General features: G+C 39.7%; 2 protein-coding genes across 6 annotated transcripts in view; one reads left to right on the top strand and one right to left on the bottom strand.

The window, feature by feature from the left end:
* si:ch211-264f5.6 (carcinoembryonic antigen-related cell adhesion molecule 20) overlaps positions 1-10581 on the top strand; it is a 55611-nt gene extending 45030 nt beyond the window's left edge. For 2 of the 5 annotated variants that reach the window (XM_038724114.1, XM_038724115.1), the window contains exons 9-11: positions 3834-3857; positions 5828-5867; positions 8511-10581. In XM_038724114.1, coding sequence (XP_038580042.1) covers positions 3834-3857; positions 5828-5846 — 43 coding nt within the window. In that variant the 3' untranslated portion in view covers positions 5847-5867; positions 8511-10581. The remainder of the gene's footprint in view (positions 1-3833; positions 3858-5827; positions 5868-8510) is intronic. The other 3 variants (XM_038724116.1, XM_038724118.1, XM_038724117.1) reach the window with 3 other exon arrangements.
* A 15084-nt stretch (positions 10582-25665) lies between these two features.
* Positions 25666-27181, bottom strand: LOC119907896 (autotransporter adhesin BpaC-like). The gene is made up of 2 exons (XM_038725588.1): positions 27100-27181; positions 25666-27005 (listed from the first exon to the last, which is right to left on the bottom strand). The coding sequence occupies exons 1-2, from the start codon at positions 27137-27139 to the stop codon at positions 25864-25866; spliced, it is 1182 nt and encodes a 393-aa protein (XP_038581516.1). The 5' UTR covers positions 27140-27181; the 3' UTR covers positions 25666-25863.
* Between the last annotated feature and the right edge of the window lie 454 nt (positions 27182-27635).

Below are 27635 nucleotides of genomic sequence, written 5' to 3'. Positions count from 1 at the left end.
ATCAAACAGCCCGTATTAACTTTAAATAGGAAGAGAATTAGCAGGTTCAGCAGCGGCTGCAGGTGCAGACGGAGAGTTTGAAGGAAAAGTCTTAACTACAGCACACCAAAACCACCTGCCGCAGGCATGTAGAGCCGTGTCTGAGAGAACCTTGTGCAGTTCATGACAGGATTGAACTGATAAAATCAGTCAGGACTTGTATCCAATCTTTACACACAAGAAAGCTGAGAGCCCCCCAAAAAGAAATTCTTTGCTAACCGTGAAGAAAAACAGATTAATCCAACCGCTCAGTCCAGTGAAGTGTGGGAGGAAATGAAAGCAGCTCCATTAAGTTTATTTACAGAAGCTCTAAACCAAGACCTGCCCTGCTGTCCGTCACAATTCAGACATTTTCTCAGTGCTGCCAAAACCTTTCATGATTTTATTCATGAATTCTATTTGTATTAAATCTTTAAAAACCTCCAGCAGCAATTAAAACCTCACATTAACAGAGACCTCCACTGATTTAGCTTCACGCTCCTGTAACAGAGTTTAAAAAGAATTGAAAACCTGCCACCTACATTACCCACAATGCAACTCTTGCATGCAAACCGCTGACAGGTCAGCTGGAGATTCGGGTGTGTTACTACCAGCTACAGAGGTCTGGTGAGCTCGCTTCTTTCTAACTCCACGCCAACAGATTTGTTTTTTTCCTTCAGCTCGTCGTCTTCAGGCCCAAACGCCTTTTCTCAGACTTCACACAGCTCTCTCTGGGCACACTGAACAGGAAACGCTGCTGCTGCTGCTGCTGCTAGTAGAGGTTGGGCTGGGCAATAAAACAATAATTATCACAATATAATTTTCCTCAATAAGAATATAATAAAGGTTAAATATATCGTCAATAAATATTTGGTTTAATTCCTTTGAATCACAGACAAATTACCACTTATTTTTCTATTAAAATGTTTATTTTGTTGAGGAAAAGGGACTGAAAAAAATTTACTAATCATATTTGTTGAAAAACGTTTTTGTGATTAATAGTTTTGAATGTTCTCCCTCAGATTTATTAAGTGATCCGCTGTTTGGCATCAAGTGTTCACATTCTGACCATAAAGAAAAGTTTAATTAAACATCTGGTTCCTTCAATTTTCACTCAGGAGCAAAAATCATTTACTCACATTTGTGATTATTACCGATATAAAATGGTATGAAATTTTTCATGATAACATTTTTGGCCATATCACCCAGCCCTAAGAGGCACATTAGGCTCGTGTCCATCAAAGTGTTTTTTTTGCCAGCTGAAAACGGCAGCTGCTCTTCTGACGCTCGTTACGCTGCTGCCGTTTTCACCATGTTGTAAAAACGTGAATTTTTTCTCATTGCAACGAATTGACAAAAGACACGGGGCCTTAGAATTAAGCACCACAATGGCAAGTTTAGGAACAAAACAAAAAGATTTGAAACAAAATCAATCCCAGCTTTGTTTTTGTTTGGCACTATTGAGGAATTTATCTCATTAAAAGTAGAGCTGGCAGCTTGCAGGAAGGCAGCAGCTGCAAAGAACAGGCTTAGACTATTATACATATTGCTCATAGCTCCTGCTGTCATTTCACAGACCGATGGAGCTCTGTCACATTTAGGAGTAGTTTCACGAGAGGCAGGTTTTATTCTTGTGTTGTATGTTTGTGTCACTTTTAGCAGATACTGGCTATTTAAACAGACAGTCTGACATTTTACTTGTTATCATAGGCTTTTTTTGCTGAGTAGTGTTCAGATGGAGACCGCTCTCACGCAGTCTGTACGCTAAAGATGAAGCTGCAGCCGGTAAGCTTAGTTTAGTCTCTTCCTGTAGTCTTGTGTTTTGAAACATCTTTAGTGGACACACAACTTTTTGTAGAAGAGCAGAGCGCAGAACTTCAGTGATAACAAGATTATAACTCTACAGATAAATGTCCAGGTAGAAAGAGCAGCAACACAAGACAATCATCTAAAAAAGCTCACACTTAATAGTCAAAGTATTCGCTAGTTACACTGTTTACACAAGGCGTCTTTACGTCGTCAGTTCTGCTTCTAGTTTATCTTCAACTGCACTCACGCTCCTCCACTCATTGAACCTGGCGTTGTCACTCTGGATTAAGTCTTTCCGCGTGGGTTTCGGTATTCTGAGAACACAGTTCGACCGCATTCCTTCACTCTCTCATGTCAATCACAGGCAGGAAGAGTCCTCGACGAGAGGGCGGCAGGAGGTGTTGATGCCTGCAGTTCGATGCTCTCATATGCAAAAATATTCAGATTGGATTTATACTTTCTCAAGAGTCCAATTTCATTTCTTTATATTTGTTACAAAATAATCTAAGATCAAATGTGCACTCACGACCTCGCCGGTAGAAGTTTCTCGATCACATCACATGATCTTCTATGTAGTAAGTCTTAATGATGGCTAAGCCAGTGGTTTCTCAACCTTTTTGGTTCATGTTGAAACAAAGTGATGACGGCCTGCAGTACCTCGTCACCATGTTTGAGTGATCTTATCTGAATATTTTTTTAAATCTTAAAAACAATGCAATTATCCCGTATTTCACAAGGAAAGAAATTGGTGAAACAAGCACAGCTTTGTGTGGCTTCTCTTCTGTTTAGCATCGCACAGCCCCTTAAATGAGTTAATGTCGGCAGAGAAAATAGTCGAGCTCCGCAGCCGTCTGCTTCACCAATTTGACTGTTGGAGACATTTGCTTTGTTCGGAGCTGGAGTGCAATCAGTCTCCTCGTCTCTTCGTGGCTCACATTACCCAGAGTGCCTTCATTTATACATTAAGCAAATGCTTTGAATTTAATCTTGAAGAAAAAATGACGTAAAAACAAGCCTGACTTCGCCCTGTAATTTAACTTGATGTGTTCATCCTGTGGTTGGTTTGTAATCTGATAAATTGACTCTGGAGATAAAAGCTTTATTATGAAATAATTACAAGCGACTGCCGAATATGAAGACAGATGAGATATAAGACACGTACTGTATATTAGTGGTGTCAGTAACCACCAGTATGGGGATCTTCATGTTTTTCATATTGTTTGAATCTTTGGAAACCAGTTAAACGAGCGGGAAAAAGTTTGGATGCTTTTCTTCTTTTTGGAGATCCAGCAGCAACAAAAACATTTCACGTAAGACAAATCAGACCTCCTGTGCAGAATCCATTCAAACTGCTGGGACTCAAAGTCTTTCCGCTGTCGCCTCCTCTTGATGCTGCTTTCAGAAAAACAAGCTGCCAGCTGGGAAAACCCATTCAGGTCACACCCCTCAGTTATAATTACACGTTGAATATTGAGGATTTTTAATTTTTTTTTGTACTGGCTCCACATCTCCCACCCAACTTTATTAGCTCCAGAAGAGCAACAGCAGATGGCAAACATGCCACCAAATGGCTTTTACCCACAGCAGCACAGACAGGTCTGCTTAATGAAATGTGACTGAGCTTTGCTGCAGCTTGTTTTCGGTTGATTAAAGTAATACAATAACTTCTGTTGCATCAAGCACAATAACACGGGACCAGGATCAATACATTTAGAAACACTCGGTTGTGGGTCTGAGAATGGACCAACGTCTGTTGAGGTTTTCTTCAGGGCGAGGCCCTGTCTTTCAGAGAATGGCAGGAATGCCTCTGTCATGTCTGCACTCGTCTTCTTCTGCTCACACTTCTCTATCTCCCCCTCCAGTTTCTTTTTCATCTTCTTGGTTTATCTGATTTCTTTTAGTTTTCTGTTTAGTGTTTTTCTACACAATCAATCTCATTCAAGTCATTTCTACCTTTTGTTACCTCAAAAAAACAAACTCATTTTCACTTCTTTTCATATTGTTAGGTCCCGCAGTACTGGAACATTACAGTAAGTGTAAACTTTATTTGACAGGGCTCCTTTTTAAAAACAAAAAAAAAAATCCACAAATTAAGTCTATAACATGTAAAAAAACCACAAACAAACAAAAGGCCAGAATCCAAAGAGGTGTCTTTAAATTATTTGTTTTGTTTTTTGACGAATCTCATTAAATTAAAAATGTTCAGTTTTTTCTTTTTTGCTCGATAAATGTTTAATTGACAAATCAAAATTGTTGTTGATTAATTTTACTGTAGAGGTGTGCTTGTCCATCGGCAGAAAACTAATTGGTAACTATTATGATAATCAATTAATCATAAACGAAAGTGCTATTTTGAAATCTGACTGAATCTTTGGGGTTTTGGACTGCACAATTCGTCACATTAGACCACATATTTAATTAAGAAAATAACTGTCAGATCAATCGATAATGACAATAATCGTTAGTCAATTATTAGTCCGTCATTGGAAAACTAGTGCTGCAACTAATTGGTTCAGCGGTTTTTGTTCTTGACAGATGGTTCTGCATGTCGCCTTTTAAAAGAGGGAGGGAATTGAAAATGTCACATTAACAAACAACAGCAGCTCCAGACAAACAAACATGGCTGCACCCTGACCGGACAGCCTCTTAGATGTTTTTTTCCTCTGCCGCTAAGTAAACACGTTTATTTTGAAGAAGTGCTGTAAAGTGGATACATAGCCACAGGGCTGTTTGCAAGGTCACACTCTATTCTGCTGCAGCCAGGTCACAAACACAACATATATTATTACCAGTGTTTATTCTCACCTCTCTGTATCCCCGAACTTTCTTAACTTGTGTCTGTGTTTCTGACCCGTTGTTGGTTTTTTTAATCCACTGATTCTTTTTCCTTTTGCGGATCTTTGAACCTTGATGTTTTGCTGTTTTTATCAGCAGCCAAAAAGTGTCTCACAGTTTCTCTGATAAGATACAGTGATTCAACAAAAAGGTATTTTTAAAACAACGCAGGCTGATGTTTACTTTGCAGTCGCTCCCCGACTCTCTCAATGCTTCTCTCAAGGCCACGGGGGAAGGTTTCATGAAGACTTAACAAAAATATGGAGATCATATATTTTGCAACAGTTTCATCAGTATGAAGTTAAAGTTGGCTGAGATTAGACTGCACTGCAAGAATGTGATCAATGTTACCTTGAAAAATGAAGGCAACAGTGTTAGATCAACACAGTGTCATGCTAAAGTCTGCACTAATGTAACTAAAAGCAAACACATTTAACATGAAAGGCTTATTTGTATTTATTAGTTATTTAAAATTGATTTAGACTCGCCATATCTGTGAGAAATGGATCTAACTTTCAAAACTAACTTTTCTGCCAGACAAAAAACTATCAACAAATCCCCAAAACATCCTGAAACTCTTTTGAGACACAACTTTTTGGGAGCAACACTTCTCTTTTCGGGGGAACGTCTAGGAAACTTAGTTTAGATGGTATAAATATTCAGCAGCAGCTCTCTGAACATTTTCACATTTCATACCTCAGAGTCGAGGATCTTTCACCTTCTTCCTCCGGCTGTAACCTCTAAACAAAGACTCTGTGTGTGTGCGTTGGTTTGAACACTGACACTCTGTATCAACGTGTGTGTGATGAGATGACATCATCCTCAAAGTGTGTCAGGGTAATAATGAGGCTGTCAGAAAGACGTGTCAGTGAATCAACAAACCACAGTAGTTCATTTCCAAAATAAATAAATTTGATGATAATAATGTAGCTGCGGTTGATGAAGTCAAAGCTCTGTCTATCCTTTTTATAATAACTTGCTGTGAGTTGATCTCAGTCTGTACGCACCTTGTCATATTTATTTCTATTTAATCTTGCTTATTCTTAGTGTTTGACTCTAGCTGATATCACAGATTGTGTACAGGTGACAAAGTATTATCACTGATAATTTTGCACCACAGCGAGGTCATCAGTCTGCTGTACTAATCACTATTTTCTGTCCTCAGGGTCGAGTCACCGTACTAAAGAAGTTCCTGCACACTGCTGGTAAGTCATATGTAACTCAATCTGAATACATTATGTGGATATAAACAGAACTATGTTTGAATAAAGTTATGGCCATAGAAGAAAGACTAGGACAGCACTCCCACGCCAATGTTTAATATGCACCGAATGTTCGGCCACTGAAATTAATCGGCTGAAAATAACAAAAAAAAAGCACTTTCAGTGTTCGGCCTAATGAGTCAAATGATCGTTTAAATTTTACTAAACAATCACGTTGACATGTCGGCAGCGTGGAAGCATTTCAAAGTGTCCGAGCCGTTTGCAGACGCTGTCTCCAGCACATCCGCTCCATCTGTGGCTGACTTCTTAGAAAAGAACTGCTGTGAATGTTTCTGTCACTCATCTGTGAGAAGGAGATTAAGCTAGCCGCGCCTACATTTGGAGTGCACTCGTATTCAAGCCTTTATGGTAAGTGAACCGGCCCAGAGCGAGCTGACAGGCAGGTTAGAGACTTCATCCTGTCAGTGTTGCAGTATGAGAGTCCTGCCTGAAGAGAGGCTGTGAAGTCTTCATGTTACGCCGTACGAAAACCACATACAACATTATTTATCAAACTGGGTCGGACTGGATGAATTCAGCGCGACAAGGAGGATACACATGTGACAACGTCAAAATAAGGCGTCTGTACAGGATGGAAATAAGATTAATTGGAATATATTCACAGAAAGTGTAAAACATATTACACGTGTCCATTAAAAGTAAATGAACTCATGTAATTTACTTTACACTGAGTAAAAAGCACTTTTTGACTATTTAATTTATGCAATGGTAAAAACAAAAAGGCAGATATGTGAATGTACTTGTTCGGTGTTCAGTATTAGGCAAATCTTATTGCACACAGTCTTATTTATCACTTCTGCAGTTTGTAAGATAGACAGATGAGCAGCATAGCGTAGTGTTACACTCCCACTGCTATATAAAAATTGCTATATCTTGTGAAAATATTGGACATTAATACAAGAAAGTGATCCACTCTAGTGATCCTTGTATCCTAAAGCCTTGTTAAAATGCCATGTAACCTCATGTGACCGGGAGTAGTCCCTTTCTTTTAAATGTGATGTTTGTTTCTTTTGACTGTGTTTTATTTCTATTTAAATTGAGACTGCTGTGCCGTCTTGGCCAGGGCTCCCTCAGAAAAGAGATATCGATCTCAAGAGACTTCCTGGTTAAATAAAGGTCAAATAAAATGAATAAATAAATAAAAAACATAAAGAAAGAAACTAAGGTCATAAGTGTGATCTTAATGGAAAACTATACCATATCAAAGATTAAATATAGATAAACAAATATGGCTGAATATGTAAGTGACTGTAATGGCCAGGTGAGGGTGAAGCGTGCGTTATGGCTTTAAGGCCTCTGATCAAACAAATAAAAGATAAACTGCTGCCGTTGTGTGAATCTGGTTACCGGTAGTTAAATCTACTTTGAAGAAGAAAGGGAGTTAATCATGTTGACCTGAACTGTCGTCGACATTTAAGATTTAACTGGACGCCCGCTGATCAGACATGTTTGTTTTATCTGGTCTCGAAGTCCCTGAAGGGGTGTGTGTGCGTGTGCATGTGTGTGTGCGTTTGTGCGGATTTGAAGTGCAGTCAGGCAGCGTCTGTCAGTGTGTCTGAACCCTGCAGCAGTTTCCTGCTTTCAGCCTCTACCTGCAGCTTTCTCAGGTGTTTCCAAAGAGTGTGTGTGTTTTTCTTTGATCTCCTGATACGTGACGACAGACGAGACTGAAACTAAACAACAAAAAAATGTGAAGGCCCTGACGTGTTTAACAGGGAACTTTTAGATATTTTAGTAGCTAAGACGCTCAGTATATTTAATAAAAGTCTGTTTAAACAAGTCACTAAACTAAAGACTCACAGCCAGAGGAAAAAGAGAGGCTGCATGTCCAGCCGATCAAACCGACTACACCTGAAGCAGCCGCAGACTCCGTGAGGAAAATCAGCTGTTTAATTGATGTGATGGAACGCAGCGATCGATCAGCGACAAGTGATGTGAACAGCAAATAAAAATGTACAGAGAAGCGTTAAATGGTACCAGAAGATGAAACCAACGGAAAGCCAAGCTTGTGGTGATAAACCTGAAACAGTGACGAACGTGCCTGAGACCGCAGCCCTGTTAAAATCACGCATGGACTGAGCGCGTGCAGGCCTTTTTTTATACAGTTTATGGTGCAGGCGCATAAGGAAAAATAAAAGGCGTGCATGTTTGGCTGCAAGCTAAACCATACAAAAGTAATTTTGTGCTGCAATCTGGCTACAAAAAGTATCGATTGAAGTACTGGTTTGACTGGAGACGTTACGATTCCACTCGATGCTGGGCCGTTTCGGTCGATACCATAAAGGTATCGAGTAGCGATACCCGTCCTCTGTAAAATGGCAATAAAGTTGAATCTAATCTAAGTATTGTTCCTAAATGAAAAGCCGTAATCCCCGTCGCTTCTGTGTCACTGAACAATGAATCAGTAACACAGACGGGTGTCGGCAGAACAACAAGCTCACAAAGAAAGCTGATTGGACAAACAAGATGGGGTTGGTGTGAGTGTGTGTGTGTGTGTGTTTTGTGAGGAGGCGGTTTCTCGTACAGTGACAACAACATAATAACATTTTTCTTCTCTGTGTCTAGCAGATGCCGGCCCAAACATCCAACCATTTTGTGTCCCATGATCCATCTGTGCAGCCAGGAGGAGCGTCCATTTGGATCCAGCTGGTTTCCTGTGAAGCCCTCTATCTAAACCAGCTTTCCCATCATCCCCCTCTCTCTGGCTGACGAGGACAATGGAAACTTGATTTAACCCCAGCGCTGGATTCTGTCAGAGTTTGGAATATTTGCTGTTGTTTTGATCAAATTTGTTCTTTTTTTTTTACCTTTTTATTTGGAGATTTTTTTCACCTACACCATCGCTGGATCATGACCTCCCTCGCTCTTCTTCTCCTCCGCCTGGTGTTAACAAATGTCATTCTTCACCTTGTTGTCCGGCTCGCTGCTGCCTTTAGGAAACTAAAAACACAGAGAGACTTTGTGTGACGGAGATGTTTCCTGGACTGAAGCTGATGGACTGACGGTTACGATGACTGACTCTCTTTATCCTGCCGGAAACCTGAGGAGGAAACACACACACGGGAATACTAGCTGACTGTGATGCCTGGGTGATCACACACGGAGGCCACACACGAAGACACTCTGGATTCTGGTTTAAAATAATATCTAAAAGTTTCTGTGGTTTGATTTATCTCACTCTTTGTGCCAAGTGGGTGGAGTTTACCTGATAGGGGACGCTTCAAGTGCAACGAAGGGTCTGATCCAAAATACCTCAGTTTCTCTGGTGCTCACCATTTAAAGTCTTTCTAACACATCTGCTGAGCCCACTTTATTTGCATTTCTCCCCGTCACGCTGCTTCCTTAACTAAAAGGTTAATTTAAGGTACTTTGTAATGCGATATTTTCACCATTTGTGAGGCACATGGCTTTTTATTAAAGCGCCATGGAAATGTGGTGTGGCCGTTAAGTAAGACGAGATGTCCCAATAAGAATAATGATGACTAATGAATAAAACTTTAAGATTAAGAGTAGAACATGACCGGGTTAGGGTTTGTGCTTTTGTAGATACTCTAATTGTCCGACCGTTAGGAACATCTACGTAGATAGAAAGCTATCTTTGCTGTGATTTTGGATTCCTTGCTTTTCTCCTCCCCTTCTTTATGGTCCAGGAATCTCTTCAGCGTTTAAATCATTCTGTGTTGTCTTCAATGGGAGAGTAGAAAGAGGAGGGGTTAAATGTTTTTAAGGCGGCGTGGACAAGATTCAACCCGCCAGGACGGGGTGGTGTAGAAGAAAGAGAAAACGAAAGGAGGAAGAAAAAAGGCGGCAACATTCTTTGAGTTTTGGAGGGAAAGTTTGGTGAGCGTCAGGGCGGTGCTACTGAGTTTTTTTGTTTTTAACACAATTGGATGGTTGAAGTTGTTTAAAACTAAATTATAGTTTCTGCAGTTTAATAACACACCTGACGTTCATTTGAAAATGTAAGAGAAACCACTGTATTATTTGAAGTTTTTAGCTGGATCACACACCTTTTCTGTTTTGTTTTTTTTTGTCATCAAACCAGGTGATTTATTCTGTTTTTGAGCTGTTTGATGATTTTTTTTTTTGGTGTGTCGTTAGTGGTTATGTGTGATCTGAAGACTGCAGCATGCACTGATCTCTGGTGTGAAAAGGTATTTATTTTGTTAAAAAAAAAAAAAACTTAACTGGAACTGAAGAGCAGATCACACATTCAAAATCTCATTTTTTGTGCTTTTTCAGTTTGTGTGTTTTCACCCTGAAGATGCTTTTAAAAAGTCTTAAAAACAACGTGTCCTTTTCAACACGCTTATGTGTGTATGAAAACAACACAACAGGACCATAGTAAAAATGATGCAGCCAGCCTTAAAGAGAAAATGCCGTCATTGTAAATAAAGCCATAGATACGCTCTAAACACGTTTTTATTTACATTTTTGGTAATATATATGGGGGGTTTTATTATCATGATTTATTTGTTAAGAAATACACATTTTTGTTTAATGTTTACAGAAACTGTCTTGCCTCCATAACGCCTGTAAAAATCTCAAAACATAAAATAAATGTCCCCACGGTAAAAATTCATGTCCAAGTAAACATCTGTGTAAATGCATAAAAGTTGTGGAAATATTTTCCTAATTTTGTTTGTTGTGTTTTTATTTATTAGTTTCCACTGTGACAGGGAGGCTGCTGTTAAAATGGTTTAAAACAGCCAATCGGAGCCTGTCTATCTTCAAACCATCCAATCACAGAAAGAAGCGAGTGTTCTTTGAAACCGTTGGATGACTGTGTTTTCTCTACAGAGTCAAGGAGACGAGGGCGTGGCAGGCGACGATAGACAGCAAAACACACACACACACACACACACACACACACACACTGTGAAGGACATCGACCTCAACAAGTCATTTCATTTCAGTTTCAGCCTTTAGGACTTCTTGCAGACACACAGATCTTTTAGTACAAGACTTACACCGTTTAGATCTGATTGTTTTCTGATTCTGTTAAAAAAGTGGTTTCTTCACAAATGTCTAAACATGGCAAGAAAGCAAGTTTTACTAAATAATGATTGTGTCGATGCATTATAAATGCTTTTTTTGCATCTAAACATTTCCTGGATATCTTTTTAATACATTTTTGTGCAGCTTAAAGTGGCCGCTGGGCCTTCATCACTTGTTGTGTGTTAGTGCATCTGGTCAAATGATGAGACGTTCTGCAATGCGTCCGCTGTGAGTTGCATTTTACAGCCCTAAACAATTCTCGTAAATATTTAACATAATTGCAAAATTTGCCCCATCGATATGAAGACCCTCTTTATACTCCCTGACACATATGGACGCATGGCCAAGGCGTCAGTTTGTAACGCACTGGGGAGCCCTTTAGCGCCACAGTTCAGTGCAGTGGAGGAAGCCCTGTAGCGTCAGTTTTTGACAGTAAAGGCAGGTATATGATATTTAACAGAAAAGACTGAGTAAGGTGGTGGATAGAGGGCCACTTATGCGAGTTCCGTAAATTGCGCAAGTTACGCGAGTGACGTTAGTTAACTAGCGTTTTAACTGACTTATGTAGTTATTTTAATCTTTTCCAACCCTAACCAAGTGCTTTTTGTGCTTAAACCTAACCAAATTCAAACGTTTCACAAACTTGATAACGTGTCGTTTCAAAATGGCGATGGGTCGCAACGCTAGCGTTTTATTTTGAAAGTCTACCCCGACGTTGCATATTTGTTGTTGGTAAGCGTTGCTAACTTGACCGCGAAGCCCCAAGACTCCAAAATGACGCTAAAGGGTAAGCTACCCAGGGCCAGAGATGCTCACAAGTCTTTGAGCTAGAGTCCAAGTCAAGTCTCAAGTCACTCGAATGGCTGCGTTCAGTCCAGGTTGCTTATAAAACTGCATGGCTATAAGGGATTCTGTAACCTGTTTTTCACTTTCAGAGCACAACCATGAAATGTGCTTTTTTTTGCCATTAATGACAGCTTATTAACTTCTGTAAGTCAACACACCCCCAGACTCTCAAAGCCAGTGTTACGTTACATGATGAACAATATATGGAAGAGGATTAGGGCACATGTGAATTTTTTTTTCAAAAAAAATCTAAATCAGACTTTCTGAGAAAAAGTCAGAATTCTGAGACATTGCCTTCCACCTAAGCCCCTCCCCCTACAAACCTGTGAGAGGAGTAAAATCACAAGTACAGAAATCCAACAGAGCGTCCCTCTGAAGAGGGGAGGACCAGACAAAATGTCCTCAACGCTGTGTTCCTGGGTCATATTAACCTCCTGATAATCCCTTTCCTTCAAAACACACCCAAGATAAACTGAGAACACACACACACACACACAGTTTGAAGGAAACAGAAACAAGACATAATATTTATATATAAGTCAGTGAAATTGTCGTGTACATGTTGATGGTGTTATTTAGCATTATATTTTATGTGGATGATGTTCTCTTAATTACATGACACACGTATAGATCTTTTGCCCAAAACCAGGAGCTCCTGTGGCGACACAGGCAAACACTTCACCACTACACCAACACTCAAACTGAACGTCACCACCAACAGTGATGAAGACATCAAGTTTGGGAGAGAAATACATCAGACCAAGAAACATTCATAACAAGAAACCCAACAAGCTCGGCTGCAAAGTTAATGTGTTTCAGTTTTAGTGTCCTGCAGAATTTATGCTGCAAATGTGTAGTTAAACTGGAGAAAAAGTGTCTTAATGAACTCATTTTTAATTTACTTCCACAGGGTTGGTAGGTCGAGCCCTCTCTTACATGAAATCAATTTCACTTTCATGAATCTCCACCAAACACTGAGGGCCATGTTTTAACGATCTGAGCGTCCTGCGTGAAGCGTCTGGCGCAGTTGCGTTTGGGGGCGTGTCCAACTCCAATTTTGCTATTTTGAAGGTGGAGAAAATGGTCAGTGCGCAGACGCATGGTTCAAAAGGGTTTCACTTAACCAGTGAGTTAGTCGTGGGTGTGTTTTAGGCGTAACATGCAATAAACCAATCAGAGTGTCATCTCCCTCTCCCTTTATTTTTATTGCTATTATAATGGTGGATGAATGGCGCATTCTGAAACCCCTCAGATGACTGAATGGCAGACTCAGAGCAGAGAGGGGATATGGACAGAAGCGTGGACGTGATATAGAATCTGCCTCTGATTAAGAAGCCTAATGTTTCTCTGCAGCCCTGTGGTTCATCAGTGAAGCAGTCTGGAGTCTGTTCACAGACTGACGCTGTCTCCTGTCACTGCGCTGCGTTCTTACAAACTATGATAAACCGGTCGTGCATCACATCTGTCCCCTACTGTGGTTTCTGTCTTTTGTGAGATTGAGTAAGATGATTAGAGAGGCTGCTGTCAGTCGTTTTAAACGTTTCCATGTGCGCAGTAAAGTCACAGAACATGAAAGATCCTGACAGCGTGTTGGGAGATTTGAATGATCAATGAAGTTGCGCTGCTGTGCCTCTTGCGTAAAGGCGCACAGACAGCTGGATGCCAGTAAGTTACTGTCATTTACATTACAGTATTATTACCATATTTTTATTTACAGTATTATTACTGTTTTTCATTTACAGTATTACAGAATTTCAATTAGTTCTATTTAATTTACTTTATACAAAATACACGTGTATCTTCCCCCCCCCCCCCCTAAAATCCTACGTCGGTAGGCCGAGCACTGCAAACCATATTTTTTTTGCCAAAAGAACATTTTTCTCTTAAAATGTGCTTTTTTATTGTTGAACATTAAACATACATTAGAGACACCTGTAGCTTCTTTTGCTATCTAACTATCAATGACACTGCGCACCAGCTATGCAATGCTCTATTTATATATATATAATTCTTTTTGTTCACACTAATTTCTTCTTCTCTTCTTTCTTCCTCTTTAACCTGATGTTTTTCAGAGTTTTTAGAGATTTTCTTTATTAGTTTTCTGGTGTTTTTATTTTGGTTGGTTAAAAGGTCATATTGTTTTATTTGGAGTTTAGTTGGTTGTGTTTGTTTCCGGTAAGTCATCGCGGCCTGAGTTTAGTTCTGCTTATGGACCCAGAACATTTGTTGCATGTTTTGTAAATTGTTTGGGTGAACCATAACTCCTCCTGCATGTGTTCACGCCGGTGACTGCTGACTGTGATTAACCCAAACACGTCTTAAATAAACGCTGTCAGTGTGAATGTCTATGAAAGACAATTTTCAGCTACATGCTTGACATGTTTTGTATGTGTGTTTGTATGAGTGACTGTGGTTTCTATGAACAAGCAGCAGCAGGGCAGCCACACACACACACACACATGCACACACACACACATGCACACACACACACACATGCACACACACACACACACACACGCACACACAGGCAGCGACTGTTTACACCAACAGAGGAGTAAATAGTGGTTGTTGACACACACACACACACAGAAATATGTCTTTTTGTAACTTAAAGATTCTTCTTTCATTGTCAGTCCACTTTCAAATTCAACCAGACCATTTTCACTTTTTAATACATGACTTTATTAATTGTTATGTTTTGGTTTATTTTTTATTTGCTTCCCATACCTCCATCTCTTAAGACTTTGATTTTGCTTTGGCAACACAGACTGTAGACATCAGTGCAGGGAATTCTCCTGAGAGTTGCAGATTTTATAAGATACAACACAATAGGGTGTTACTTCGCTTACATACACAAGCAGAGTCCCTGAAAAAGCCCTCAAGTGACTGAATGTCTTGAGAAGTTGATAATATAACGAAGTAGCAGGGGTGTAATTCTTCCATCAGCTTTTTGGCCTGCAGGCTGTAAGGTGTGTCCTGGCTCCGCCTCGGTCCATCTCAGCTCTGTGCATTCTTTCATTGTTATCGGTTTTCTGTAGAAGTCTGTGAGATAAAAAAAAATTACACTCAGCGCAGGAGTGGTGAGTTAGCCGGCTGTGGCTTCATATTTACTGTACAGACTTGAGGTAATTATCTGAACGTCTCAGTGCAGAGCAGCAGAGCAGCAGAGCAGGGAGCTGCGTTGAATCAGGTTCTGCTGACAGGACTCAACACGCCTGCAGCATTTAGTCAGGAATGTGTGTTACTTCTCTCTGGGTCAACAGTGAATCATGCAGGGAGGAGGGGGGCAGCGTTAAACGGGAAAACATAACTAGAAAACATTTCCCCCTCGACATCACTCCGACTGGGCGGACATTCATGGATTGTGATGAAATGTGTGTCAGTCCTTCATTTTCAAAACCCAGGTGATCCTCTGACCAGCGCCATCCTCTGGTCAACATTCAATTAATTCAATTGGATGTTGACAAAATGACATTTAGACCAGAATGCAGGGAAATAACATTTACACAAGGTTAAAAAAAATCAAGAGTTGAAGGAGTAGATAAATTATTTTCTGATTTTCAAAGTACTGTTTTATGCTGCTTTATTTTCTGTTTAACTCTTTTAGAAATTCTTTAAAAATGTGTATTTTATTGTATTTTTTATGTTTCCCTGTTGCTTTATGTTTTATGCAAAGCACTGACCTTGTTGTTTTGCTATACAAATGAAGTTGCCTTGCCTTTCTCTGCTTTTTGAATTTTTTATTTTGAGTGACCACTAAACATATCTTCATTACCTCAGCATTTTCTTTTCGTATATATTTGTCTCTAAAGTGTAGCGCCTTTAATTTAATAAACAGTGGATTCATGGCGTCTTCGGTAGGTAAAACGTGTGTATATTTGTTTTGCATGTATTTCCTTCAGTTTCAGACTTACATACTCACACACATACCAAAAAATGTACTTGACGTTGTTAACTCATTACTGGATCCCTGGAAATTGTATATCTGTGAAATGTATTATTTTGCTGACCTCAACTTTGTCCTTATCTTCTCTGGTTATTCTGCAGCAGTGGAAGGAACTAAAACCTTGACGGTCGATGCAAAAACACATCTTTACAGTAAACACCTTGGAACAGACTTTTAATACACCTTCTGAAGCTTTTATTTATACAACTGTGCAACTAAAAAGGCAACAAATGAAGGAAGACAGACACCTTTTGATCCTTTTGAACAGAATCTGTTACCGCCCCCTGGTGGTGAAGCAGCGTATCACCTCAGACAGTCAGAATGGAGCTGGTTCATGTGTGTTTGCTGTGCAAGCAGACTGTTAGTGTATACATGCGTTAAATCAGCACTGAGGCTTGCTGTAAACTAATGAGTGTGATCCTTTAGCACTGCAGGAGGACATCTGTTCGGGCCCCGTGGGCCTGTACCAGCAGGTTCCACCCTACAGGAGCTGTGTGTGTCATTACAGAGCAGAGTAATAACGGCCTTGTCGGGTGGGATGGCAGAACGATAACTCACAGCGAAAACATAGAAGGTCTTTTCCTTCAGTTTCACAGATATGGAAGTTCACTTTCTGTGACCACACAACAGGTTTGTTTCCAGGTTGCCATGAACATGAATATATTAATATTTATGCAGAAAAAGTGATAAAAAATGTACGACTATAATCTGATCTGTATATGAATCTGAAAGTTTGAGGATCAGCAGCGCAGTTCTGTGGGAACTTGAACCTTTTCCAGTTCCGGCATGTCTGCTCTTCCCACTTGTTTTCATTTCCTGTCACATGTTAAGCTTTTCTAAATCCACAGGTCTGTACGGGTCCACTCGAACAATGAACAACAGGAGGACACACCTATGAAGAACGGTTTTGTCATCTCTCTCTTGCCAGTTAGATGCTCAGCTTATGTCTGTTCAGTACATGTGAAGCTACAGCCAGCTGCTGCTTAGCTTAGCTTAGCATAATGACTAGAAACAGGGGGAAACAGCTAGCCATACATTTATTCCCTTTTCACCCATGCTGTTATTGTTATCATTTAGTATTACTTTTTTTTATAGTATTGCTGTTATTACTACTACTACAATAAGAATTATGTTTTTATTAATTATTTATTTTATTTTATGTATCTTCACACTTCTTTTCTAATTAAAATGTTTTTTTTCTTTCTTTACATCAAGATATTGTTGTTGCTCTCTTGTACTTATTGAACTGAATTAAATTACAGAATTGTTATAACTTGTATTATATTCTCTTGCTGGAAGTGTGATAAAAACATTTTTATTAAGGGGCTTGCTGGAGACCGAGCCACTGACGTTACACCAAACTCTGAGAGCATCTGGATTTGCGTTTCCAGCAGTATTTACAAGCTGCATGAAAGCAATCGGTGCTGAAAGGGGCCTTTTCTAACATAACCTGTAAACACACAAACTAGTGTAGTTAATGACATGCTGCTACAAGTTTCTACTAAAAGTTTAGGGCTCATGGGAAATGGTATTTGTTAAAGGTTCCCTGTGGAGTTTTTTTTTTTAGCATTATAGAGCTGGTTCCCTGTTTTGTTGACGTCTCCATCCACACCACTACGTTTTTGTTTTAAAATGAAAAGAATCTCTGTCCACACCAGCGTTTACACTGAGCGAGTGCGAGCCGGTGTAAACAGGAAGCAGATTGTCCACAGTTGCAGAAGATTCGGCTAAAGAACAAAATACTACTGCAGACAAACGAAGAACAGCGACGGTGAAGAATCACGGCAGAGATTTCTTTGCGTGGACCGACCACGAGGTGGAACTGTTACTGAGGGGAACACGGGAGTACAAAGAGACTGTCGCGGCGGGAAACAGATACGGCCACATGCACAGTACAATTGAATAAGTGTATATTTACCCAGTACAGAATATTTTAATAAAAAGTAGCATCGTGTTTTGCTTTGCATGACCGATAAGAGCCGATCAGGAAGCCAAATGTGAGCGTCTGCAGCGTTTCAAAGGTGTTCGGATTCGCTGTTTCAGTCTAAACGTAGCAGAAGGTCTGCGTTTTAAAACCTAAACGTAGTAGTGTGGATGTAACCTATAGCTCTTACTACGGCCCCATGCCCCAACAGGTCAGCCTTGACATTCTTGGTATCTTTGTAAACTTTGAGATGTTTAAACGAAACAGCTGCAGGTTTCAACAGAGCTCGGCTGCAAGTAAGCGAATAAAAAGCTTAGGAATAAAAACACTCCAGGAATGGATTTAATCTCTAGGGTGTGCAGATAGCACGGGGACTGAACGAGGTGTCCTGACATGACATCCTGAAAGTGACGGGGTGAAACAGCAACAGGATCATTAATGGATTTTAATCTGCACGTCGAATTGTGACATTTTTGGAGGCGGGGATCAAATTAGAAACAGCAGGCCCGTCTCCAAACCCAGACTGACGTCCTCTGAAGGAGTCGGGATGTCTCCTCCAGGAGCTGATAGTGGGATCGGAAGGCGACGGCAGCTGCTGCCAGATTCGGTCTTATTGCTGGAAATATTTGTGTGATGATTAATTCTTTGATTTAAACGTCTCTGTGTCGAAGGGGAAATGCATGCCGGGTGGATTTCATGGTTTGATGTCTTTAATTCCAGCACAGTGAGTAGTGTAGAATATACAGAGGAGGGGGAAGTTAATGCAGCGTGGAAGCTCATGACACTAAAAACACAATTCATCCATTAAGATCTCCTAAATCTCTAAAGCGAGACAAGATTTTTCACTGAGCAACACTGTCGCTATTATTACTGTTTCCTTATTCATACTGTGTGTGTGTGTGTGTGTGTGTGTGTGTGTGTGTGTGTGTGTGTGTGTGTGTGTGTGTGTGTGTGTGGGTGGTTAGTCTATTCTGGAATCGATAGACAGCATTGAAATGAGCCTGGAGGGCATTAAAGCTAATCACAACCTCAAATATTTATATCAGTCATAGAGTCAGAAAACAATCCTCTGTACCACAAATCATATATTTACAGTTTTTAACATGTACATATCATCATCATTGTCAGATATTTATATATATCCTGTACATAGACACCTGCTTAATGTATAAAAAAAATCTTTTCAATTAATCACTTAATATGTATTCCAGCACTTTTCTTGTTTACAGAAAGTGTGTTGTTGCACACATGTATATATATATATATATACATGTGAGCAACAACACACACACACACACACACACATATATGTATGCGCATGGTCCGGTCACTCCATGTTGCTGGATTAGATCTGAGGACTCTGTATCTGTGCACAAACTGACGGTCATCTCTCTCCTCAGATATGTATCACCTGTTAAGACGGGAGGTAACACCTGTGCTTGTCTGTATAGATCAGCCAGCTGATACTCATCACAGATATGGAGATTATACCTTGATATTTTCCTCCCAAGCACACTAAACCCTCTTTAGTCTGCGACTCGCTCTGCATGTATGCAAAGGACTCAGGGATACTAACACCGCCACGGTCACTTCATGCCGCCTGTAAACAGGTTCTTATCTGGTTGTTGTTGCCGATCCTGATGACTGTGTTGTGTCTGTAGCTCCACTGAATGAGCCAGAGGACAATTTGCATGGACATCCAAATGGAGAGTCTCAGGCTGGAGGACAGGACTGACTGGATCTGAGTTTCAGGATAAGTTGAGCCAAACAAAAATCCTGTGGAGGGATATTTTATCTAAAACCTTTTTTCTGAGTAGCCAGCTTTAATACTGGACCTGCATGGACTCTTGTCCACTGGGAGCAAAAGAGGAAGTCAGGCGGTGTACCACAGCACTCTGTTCGTTTCCCGTTTCCTACCAACAATCAACGAGGTTAATTTTTAAGTATGATCATCGTTCCCAAGTTACCAAAACCACGATCTTTCCTTAACCCAACCAAACTTTAACTTTAACCATAGTGTCAGTAAGCATATTTATACATCTTTTTAAATTTTATTGGAGAAATTTGACATTTTTTCTCTACTGGTTCTACTTCTACTACTTTAAAATGAACAAAAATTAATACATAAATACATTTTGTAGGTGTATAATTGCTGCATGAATTCTTTCCTATGTGTTTTTATTGCTCTTTATGCATAAAAAATAAAATTTGAATCTCATTTTTTTTTAAACACACAGCATGCACGTAAGGTTTTAACTGAAGAAACATGCATTTAACAAACCAATGAACAACATGATAGTATATAGTATGTGAAAACTCTATTTTTAAGGCTGTTAAACTAATGTGGTCACATATTTTAACATGTTCGAATAGAGTTTAATGCAAAGCAAAAACGCTGAACCTCACTTCTGACTCCTCGGCATCCTCAGCTCCACTATCACTGCTGCTAGCATTTGGGGATCCACCTATTTCTGGCAGCCATTCCTCATCACTGCCACTAGTATCATCCTCGCTTGATTCTGATGGAATTTGCTCCACTATCCTGAATGCCTTTCTATCACTTGCTGCAACACACTAAATGTTACTCACATAATGGAACTAATCTGCACAAAATGTTGTTTTTGTTATAAAAACCTCAAGTGTAACATAAATCCATTGATTTGCATCCAAAAGCGTTAGTGCACATGAAGTATTTTCAAGAAAAACAAAGTCTCAATTGTAGTTAAAATATAGCCAGCGATGCATAATTGTCCAATTTAGTGGACAGATGATTAATCGTAATTTCCTCCCAACATAAAATCAGTACTTGGAAAATTCAACAATTGTATCACTCCGTAGCTGCAGCTAGATGTTACCAAAATGTATTTACCTGCAGGGGTTAATTAGAGGAATGGCAAGATTTACCAGAGCTGCTCAGCGTTTCTGAACGTCCGCCGGCCATCTTGGTTTTGACGATGTTAAGTTGCATTTACAACGGCTTACCAGAAGGCGGCAGTGTATGGCATGACACACCAGCGTCCACTTTTAGGCAAGGAACCGGAAGGTCGCAGGTTCGAGTCCAGCTCGGACCAGAGTTGTGGAGCGTGAACCGGTAGCTGGAGCGGTGCCACCTGGGCCCTGCCAAAGGTGACCCCAACTGCTGGAGGCGCCGGCGTTACTTGGACACACATGCAACATCACGGAGGTGTGTTGTTGCATGTGTGTGTATTTCAGACCTGTGTGTGTACACTAATAACACCAGAGTGAGAACACTGAATTTCCCCTTGTGGGATTAATAAAGTCTTCTTATTATTATTACTGGGTGATAAAAGTAACTAGCACGTTAATCCCGACTTTTGAACTACTGTTTTTCTGCACATCTATTTATATAGTATATATATTATATAGTAATCACTGGCAGTTTCTTTGTCTAAGTTTCACGTTGCTGCTTCAGCAGATGCTTCAATAAAGTAAATGTAGTATTGTTCGTGGTTGAAAGCTACTGGCTGGTCGCACAAAGTTTACAACGTACGACGATGTTCTTTGCATCTTAGACAATAACCGCAGTGTCTACGTACAGCATGAACAGCGCAGTAACGCAGTAACACAGTAACGCAGCGTTACTTGGATTAGTAACTGTAATAATATCACTGTTCTGGAAAAGTAACACTAGCAGTTACTGGGAAAATTAATATTTTCCCAACACTGGTCACACACTTATTGTATTTTCACATTTTATTTTATTCAAGTTAACGTCACTGACCACAAACCACAGAATCAAGTCAGTGACGTGACGTCTTGACTACTTGCCCGACTATCTCCTTATTTGTCATAAAAAATGTGAACATGAGCATTTTCATTCTTTATCACGATGACGTCTTCATCTTTTCTTGGCTTTCATAAGAGCTGTCACACAAAGTTGTTAACGAGAAACGGAAGACATTCACCCTTACTGACACTTAGTGGGTCGTTGCATCATGTTTACTTCTAAAAACTGAGTTAGTGTAACAAGCGTTCAGTGTTTAAAGATGTGAATCATCACAGGAAGTGTGTGTGTGATGAAATGCTGGTGTCACTGAAGCTGAACACCCATTCAAACAGTGTCTCATGATTAATATTAGATGTTCCACTGCTATTGTGTCCATGCATCAGCGTACCTGAATGCTCCCTGCCTCCACGTTGCTTCTGCACTTTTGCTTTGGTTGCTTTTGCTTTCGTTTTAGGTAGTTTTCTCTTTAAGTGGATTAAAATAACTTATTTCAAGTTAAAATTGCAGGACAAAGAGACTTAAAACTTGTCCCTTCTGTCATTGGCCTTTTAAATAATTCAATGTGATTCAATTTTATTGTTGGTTATTATATCATAGTACATTAACTGCAGCCTTTTAAACAGTAACGTTTTCGTTTGTCACATTGATTTAACAATTTAACACTTGTTTAACAATTTGATATAAAGATTTCCTTAATCACTATTTCACTTTTTACAGCAAAATTAATGACAGGCGACACAAAATCAAGGCTGCAGTTCTTGATTAATCTGTTTTATTTTAGGGAGAAATGTTCAGATTTATTGTGTTGAAAAATAATCATCCAGATGTGTCTAAATTTTAGATATCATATATTTTTCCCCGTGAAGCAGGAACATTGAAGAATTTTATTCAACCTTATTTAAAGCTGTCACATCAACAAAGAAGAAACGGGATCGTTTCAAACATCAGTAAACTCCCGCACACTGTTAAACATCTTTATAAATACTGTATGTGATGTGATCATCTACTAATAATCACTTTTACACATTTGTTTGTGTGGCAGAGACAGATTAGCGTCATGGCTAACTGAGTATCTGTCATCACAAACATGCAGCTGCTGATAATCGGTTGGTATATTTAGGTGTGTTTGTTGCGTTTGCACTCAGACACAATCTGAATTCTGCAGGTACGTTTGTTTATTTCATTAACAAGGAACGGAGAAAATACTAAACGGTATTTTCCTAAGAGGGACGGGAAAAGGAGGCACTTGTTTTTCACCTCTTCGCACCTCTCATGGCAGGTGTGCAAACTTTGTAGTCTTGTTCATGTTCATTTTCAGCACAAGAAGAGACTGCAGACATCTGGCAGAGGCGATCTGAAAGTGTTTCTGCCTAAATGAGACATTACCTCTGGAGTCCACGTCCATGTGGTTCATTTCTATGCCGTCATTTTTGTCTTTATTTAGCACCTTTCTTACCCCACACTGGTATCTGAGCACAAAGTCAGATAAAAGCCTGACTTCTCATTGTGTCAATTTAACAAGTTTAAATCTGCCAGGAACTAAAAAAATAAGCAAAATGACACATAAATGAATATTAAGCCACTATCACTAAAGATTTACCTGATAGTCTCACTGTTTACACACAGAAAAATGTTAGAAATGTAAAGTGAATTTATCTCGTTTTTTTTGTACCTGTATGTAAATCACTGAAAATATTAAATTACTGTTTTCAAAACAGATTCTGATGAACAGACCCACAGCTCGTCTGTGTTACGTAAGGAATGGGCCGATTTTAATCAGCTGGAGTCACAGACAGATGACCGCTGACAGCGAAGTCATTTACAGTTTCTCTCGTCAGCAGAAACAGAGGTTGTTGACGACAGTTTCTTCTTTTTCCCAGCAGCATTTGCATCACTGTCTGTTGAGCAGGAAGGACTCTGATTCATTCAAACAGATAAAACACAGCAGTTTTTTTTGTTTTGTTTACCAAACATGGTCATATGTAGTTAATGTACATATATAAATGCAACAAGTAGTTTCACAACATTTCTAGTTTCTGCGGAGGGGTCAACATGAAACAGTATAAAAACTTCACAATCACAAGTCGTCACTGCAGAATTATATAAAAAAATATCCACAGATCAAACCTCTCAAACAAAATATAACTGTTATTTAGCTAGATGTACTATTTATAATTTCTCCTCTGTCCATCTGTAAGAACGTTGTGTTTCAAAACCTCAAACTGGCCAAAACATGGTTAAATACATTGTTGTCACTCACAAAACACGGACATGAACTTAGTTGAGAGTTATCGCTAAAAATTCTCCTGTAAACAATTTTGTCCAAAAGTTGGATTTTCACCAAACTACAAAAACGTCATCCATTGCAGTGACATTATTTTGATTGTGGTGCAGTAATCTGCATTGCTTTTTCTTCTTCAGATACTCCAATTTATGCTGTAAACAAATACATTTCTATTGGAAACAGTTTGACATAATCTTCCATTAAAAAACCCAACAAAGGACTTGATTTCTTTACATCTTGACCTCCTTAATGCAGACGATGGCGTCAGAGTGGCACAATGTGTTGATGCTGCAGAAAAGTAGCCATCCAGACTCCAAGATGACTAAAAGGAGAGTTCTTCATTTGTAATGACGGCCCAAAAGTAATTGTTTGTGATTTATGTGGCTGTAAATGATTAAATTTGTCTCTTTTGATGGAGCTAGGCTAACCACGTCCTGGACAGATCTCAGACCTCGGACTCTGGGTGACAGGAGTAAATGTCGGACTGTTCTTTCCTTTGAATTCAGTCCAGCTGTTCTACATCTGAACATCTCTGGTTGTGTCTCTGTCGGGTCAGGAGACAACGTTCAGCCTTCAGTCAGTGATTTCTGCAGCTCTGTGGCTCCACAGGCTGGATGAGATAAGCGACCTGTGTTTGCATTATTATATATTTAGAGATTTATAGATAAAGATCACCTCTGAATAGTTTCTTACAGGAACATGTTGTAACTCATGAACACGTCACTTCAGTTGAAATGTGATGACAACGTTTCATTGTTGTCGTTGTTGTTGAGTGAATCACATGGTTACTGACAGTTCAAGAGAAAAAAACTGACTGCTAGTACTTTGCAGAAATAAAAATGACGTATGATTTCTCTCTTTAGTGGGTTCATTATTCTCTCATATGTTTTTCACATGTTAGACTTCATTTGTGAAACAAACAAAATCAACTGTAGAGACTGTGATGGGAGCTTTTTCTTTCTATGTCACTGCCATCTGGGTTTTTCATTCAGTGTTACAGTGATGAACTGTCTGGCTGCAATGTGAGAATAACACTGTATGGGATAAATAAAGTTGACTTGCAAATTAACTGTGCAAACAAATCTGTTCAGAGGAAAACAGTGATGCAGGACTTTTATGTTGGTGTAGCGGTAAAATCTGTTTTACATGAATGCTCCTCTGTCGCTGCTTCAAATGCTAATCAAAGAAGATATTATAATAGTTTAAGGAAATCATCCTATTTATGCAACATTTCCTCTATCATATTGAGAGAATGTCATTATTATAGTAACAAAGAGATTTTACTACACAAGAAAACCAACTCTTACTAGATTTTATGTTACGTCAATAAACTACTGAGCTTGATTCAATATTAGAAATATTTAATATTGGAACAGCGAATGGTCTTAAAAAGTTGCCACATTATCATGAAAGTCAAGTGTGTGAAATACAGCTGTGTTGATTTCCCTCTCTTTTTGTCATGCTGGTAGTTTTTTCTTTGTGTTTTGTCCCTTCTCACTCTGGTTCCTCTCAAATCAGAGTCTACTCACTATTCTTTGTTAAACTACTATTTCCAAAGTCAAGCATTGATGATTAAAGTAAGAATTTGTTACTCTTGAATGAAGAAGTCACTTCCTTGTCCTCTTGCAAATGAAAAGTTGAACTCTTGCTCTGTTCAACACACTGAGGGGTTTTGCTGCCTTGCTTTGCCTGGTATGACCAGCAGCTCATGGTGGCTAATGTTAGTCAGTGCGACCTGATCTTGCCACACCCACAGGTTCATAATAAATGTAAGTGACATGTAATCCAACTTAAATTGTAATTGTATCTTTTTTTTGTCAAGAAATACTACAATTTTATATTTTTTTTTAAAGATTTAACAAATATTAATCATTAGTGAAAACATTAAAGAATGACTTTGCAAAATCTTTATTGTCTTAATTATGTAATTACAAACAAAAAGAAGATTCATTTACAGGCAATAACATTTCAGAGTCCTCCCATCACAGATTTATATTGATTAAAGACACCTCCTGGAGGGACACGTCATGTCAGGGATTAACAGTAAAAACGCAAACCACCCAACATCCGTACACAAACAAGAAAATAAATCAGCCTTTTAACTTTTTTAAGGCATCTAAAATCCTCCTGTCTTATTTTTTTAACCGCTAATTAACAAGATAGGAACTGCACTTAACACCTTGAGTGAAGTACGTGTGTCATCACAGCCACAACAACCGAAATGAGACCGATTTTGTTGATGAGGGCGGAGGAGGTGGCAGTGGTTGTGGGTGGAGCCGTGGTGCTATCCAGTGGAGCCGTGGTGTTATCCAGTGGAGCCGTGGTGCTATCCAGTGGAGCCGTGGTGTTATCCAGTGGAGCTGTGGTGTTATCCAGTGGAGCCGTGGTGTTATCCAGTGGAGCTGTGGTGTTATCCAGTGGAGCTGTGGTGTTATCCAGTGGAGCCGTGGTGCTATCCAGTGGAGCCGTGGTGTTATCCAGTGGAGCTGTGGTGTTATCCAGTGGAGCCGTGGTGCTATCCAGTGGAGCCGTGGTGTTATCCAGTGGAGCTGTGGTGTTATCCAGTGGAGCCGTGGTGTTATCCAGTGGAGCTGTGGTGTTATCCAGTGGAGCTGTGGTGTTATCCAGTGGAGCCGTGGTGTTATCCAGTGGAGCCGTGGTGTTATCCAGTGGAGCTGTGGTGTTATCCAGTGGAGCCGTGGTGTTATCCAATGGAGCCGCGGTGGTATCCAGTGGAGCCGTGGTGTTATCCAATGGAGCCGTGGTGTTATCCAGTGGAGCCGTGGTGTTATCCAATGGAGCCGCGGTGGTATCCAGTGGAGCCGTGGTGTTATCCAATGGAGCTGTGGTGTTATCCAGTGGAGCCGTGGTGTTATCCAATGGAGCCGCGGTGGTATCCAGTGGAGCCGTGGTGTTATCCAATGGAGCCGTGGTGTTATCCAGTGGAGCTGTGGTGTTATCCAGTGGAGCTGTGGTGTTATCCAGTGGAGCCGTGGTGTTATCCAGTGGAGCTGTGGTGTTATCCAGTGGAGCTGTGGTGTTATCCAGTGGAGCCGTGGTGTTATCCAGTGGAGCCGTGGTGTTATCCAGTGGAGCTGTGGTGTTATCCAGTGGAGCCGTGGTGTTATCCAATGGAGCCGCGGTGGTATCCAGTGGAGCCGTGGTGTTATCCAATGGAGCCGTGGTGTTATCCAGTGGAGCCGTGGTGTTATCCAGTGGAGCCGTGGTGTTATCCAGTGGAGCCGTGGTGTTATCCAGTGGAGCTGTGGTGTTATCCAGTGGAGCCGTGGTGGTTGTGACCGTGTTGCCAGAGGCTGTTTAAAACAGAAAATGTAAGATCAGATTCACATTTGGTCCCAAATTTTAAACTGATTTTAAAACTTTATTTGGAACGAAAGTTTCTCTTACCAACAAACAGAAGAAGGACGACACAAATCTTTGCGATCATGGTGATCCAGTTATAGTTTCTCTCCTCTGCTCACTGAAAAATAGTTTATTTTCAACAAGGAAATGAAAAACTGAAAAAGGTTATTTGCATTTTAAACTGAGGAGATAAAGCTGACTTAACTTTAACAGTTTGCTCATATTTTTTTATATATTATAAAACCCAACAAATAAAATACTCCCACCCTCTCCCATTAAAAAGTAATGTTTAAATAATAAAATTGTAGAACTTTCTATCCATCCAGTCGAGCTCAAAGTGCTTCATATTAAATTGTATGCAAAATATAAAAACAACAACTGGAATACAATGAAACAGGGTAGAATAATATGTTGCATGTTTCTTAGGTATAGCGTATAAAATACAGCATATACTATATTGCCAATTAAAAACTCTATTAGGATAATAATATAATGGGCAGTAAAAACTTGAGAAATCTGACTTTTAATATACATATACAAAATATAAAAAAAATCTTCCAGTGTTTATTGCAAATAAAAAA

This window comes from Micropterus salmoides, unplaced genomic scaffold (genome assembly GCF_014851395.1).
Source record: "Micropterus salmoides isolate LMB-PRFRI ecotype aquatic unplaced genomic scaffold, ASM1485139v1 Ms_hic_scaffold_17, whole genome shotgun sequence".
Classification (NCBI taxonomy): Eukaryota; Metazoa; Chordata; class Actinopteri; order Centrarchiformes; family Centrarchidae; genus Micropterus; species Micropterus salmoides.
This window is presented reverse-complemented; position numbering and strand designations above follow the sequence as displayed.

Coding starts and splice junctions, on each gene's coding strand:
- LOC119907896 (XM_038725588.1), bottom strand. CDS start 27,139: ATGATCGCAAAGATTTGTGTCGTCCTTCTTCTGTTTGTTG. Junction 27,006..27,099: donor CGTCCTTCTTCTGTTTGTTG/GTAAGAGAAACT, acceptor TGTTTTAAACAG/CCTCTGGCAACACGGTCACA.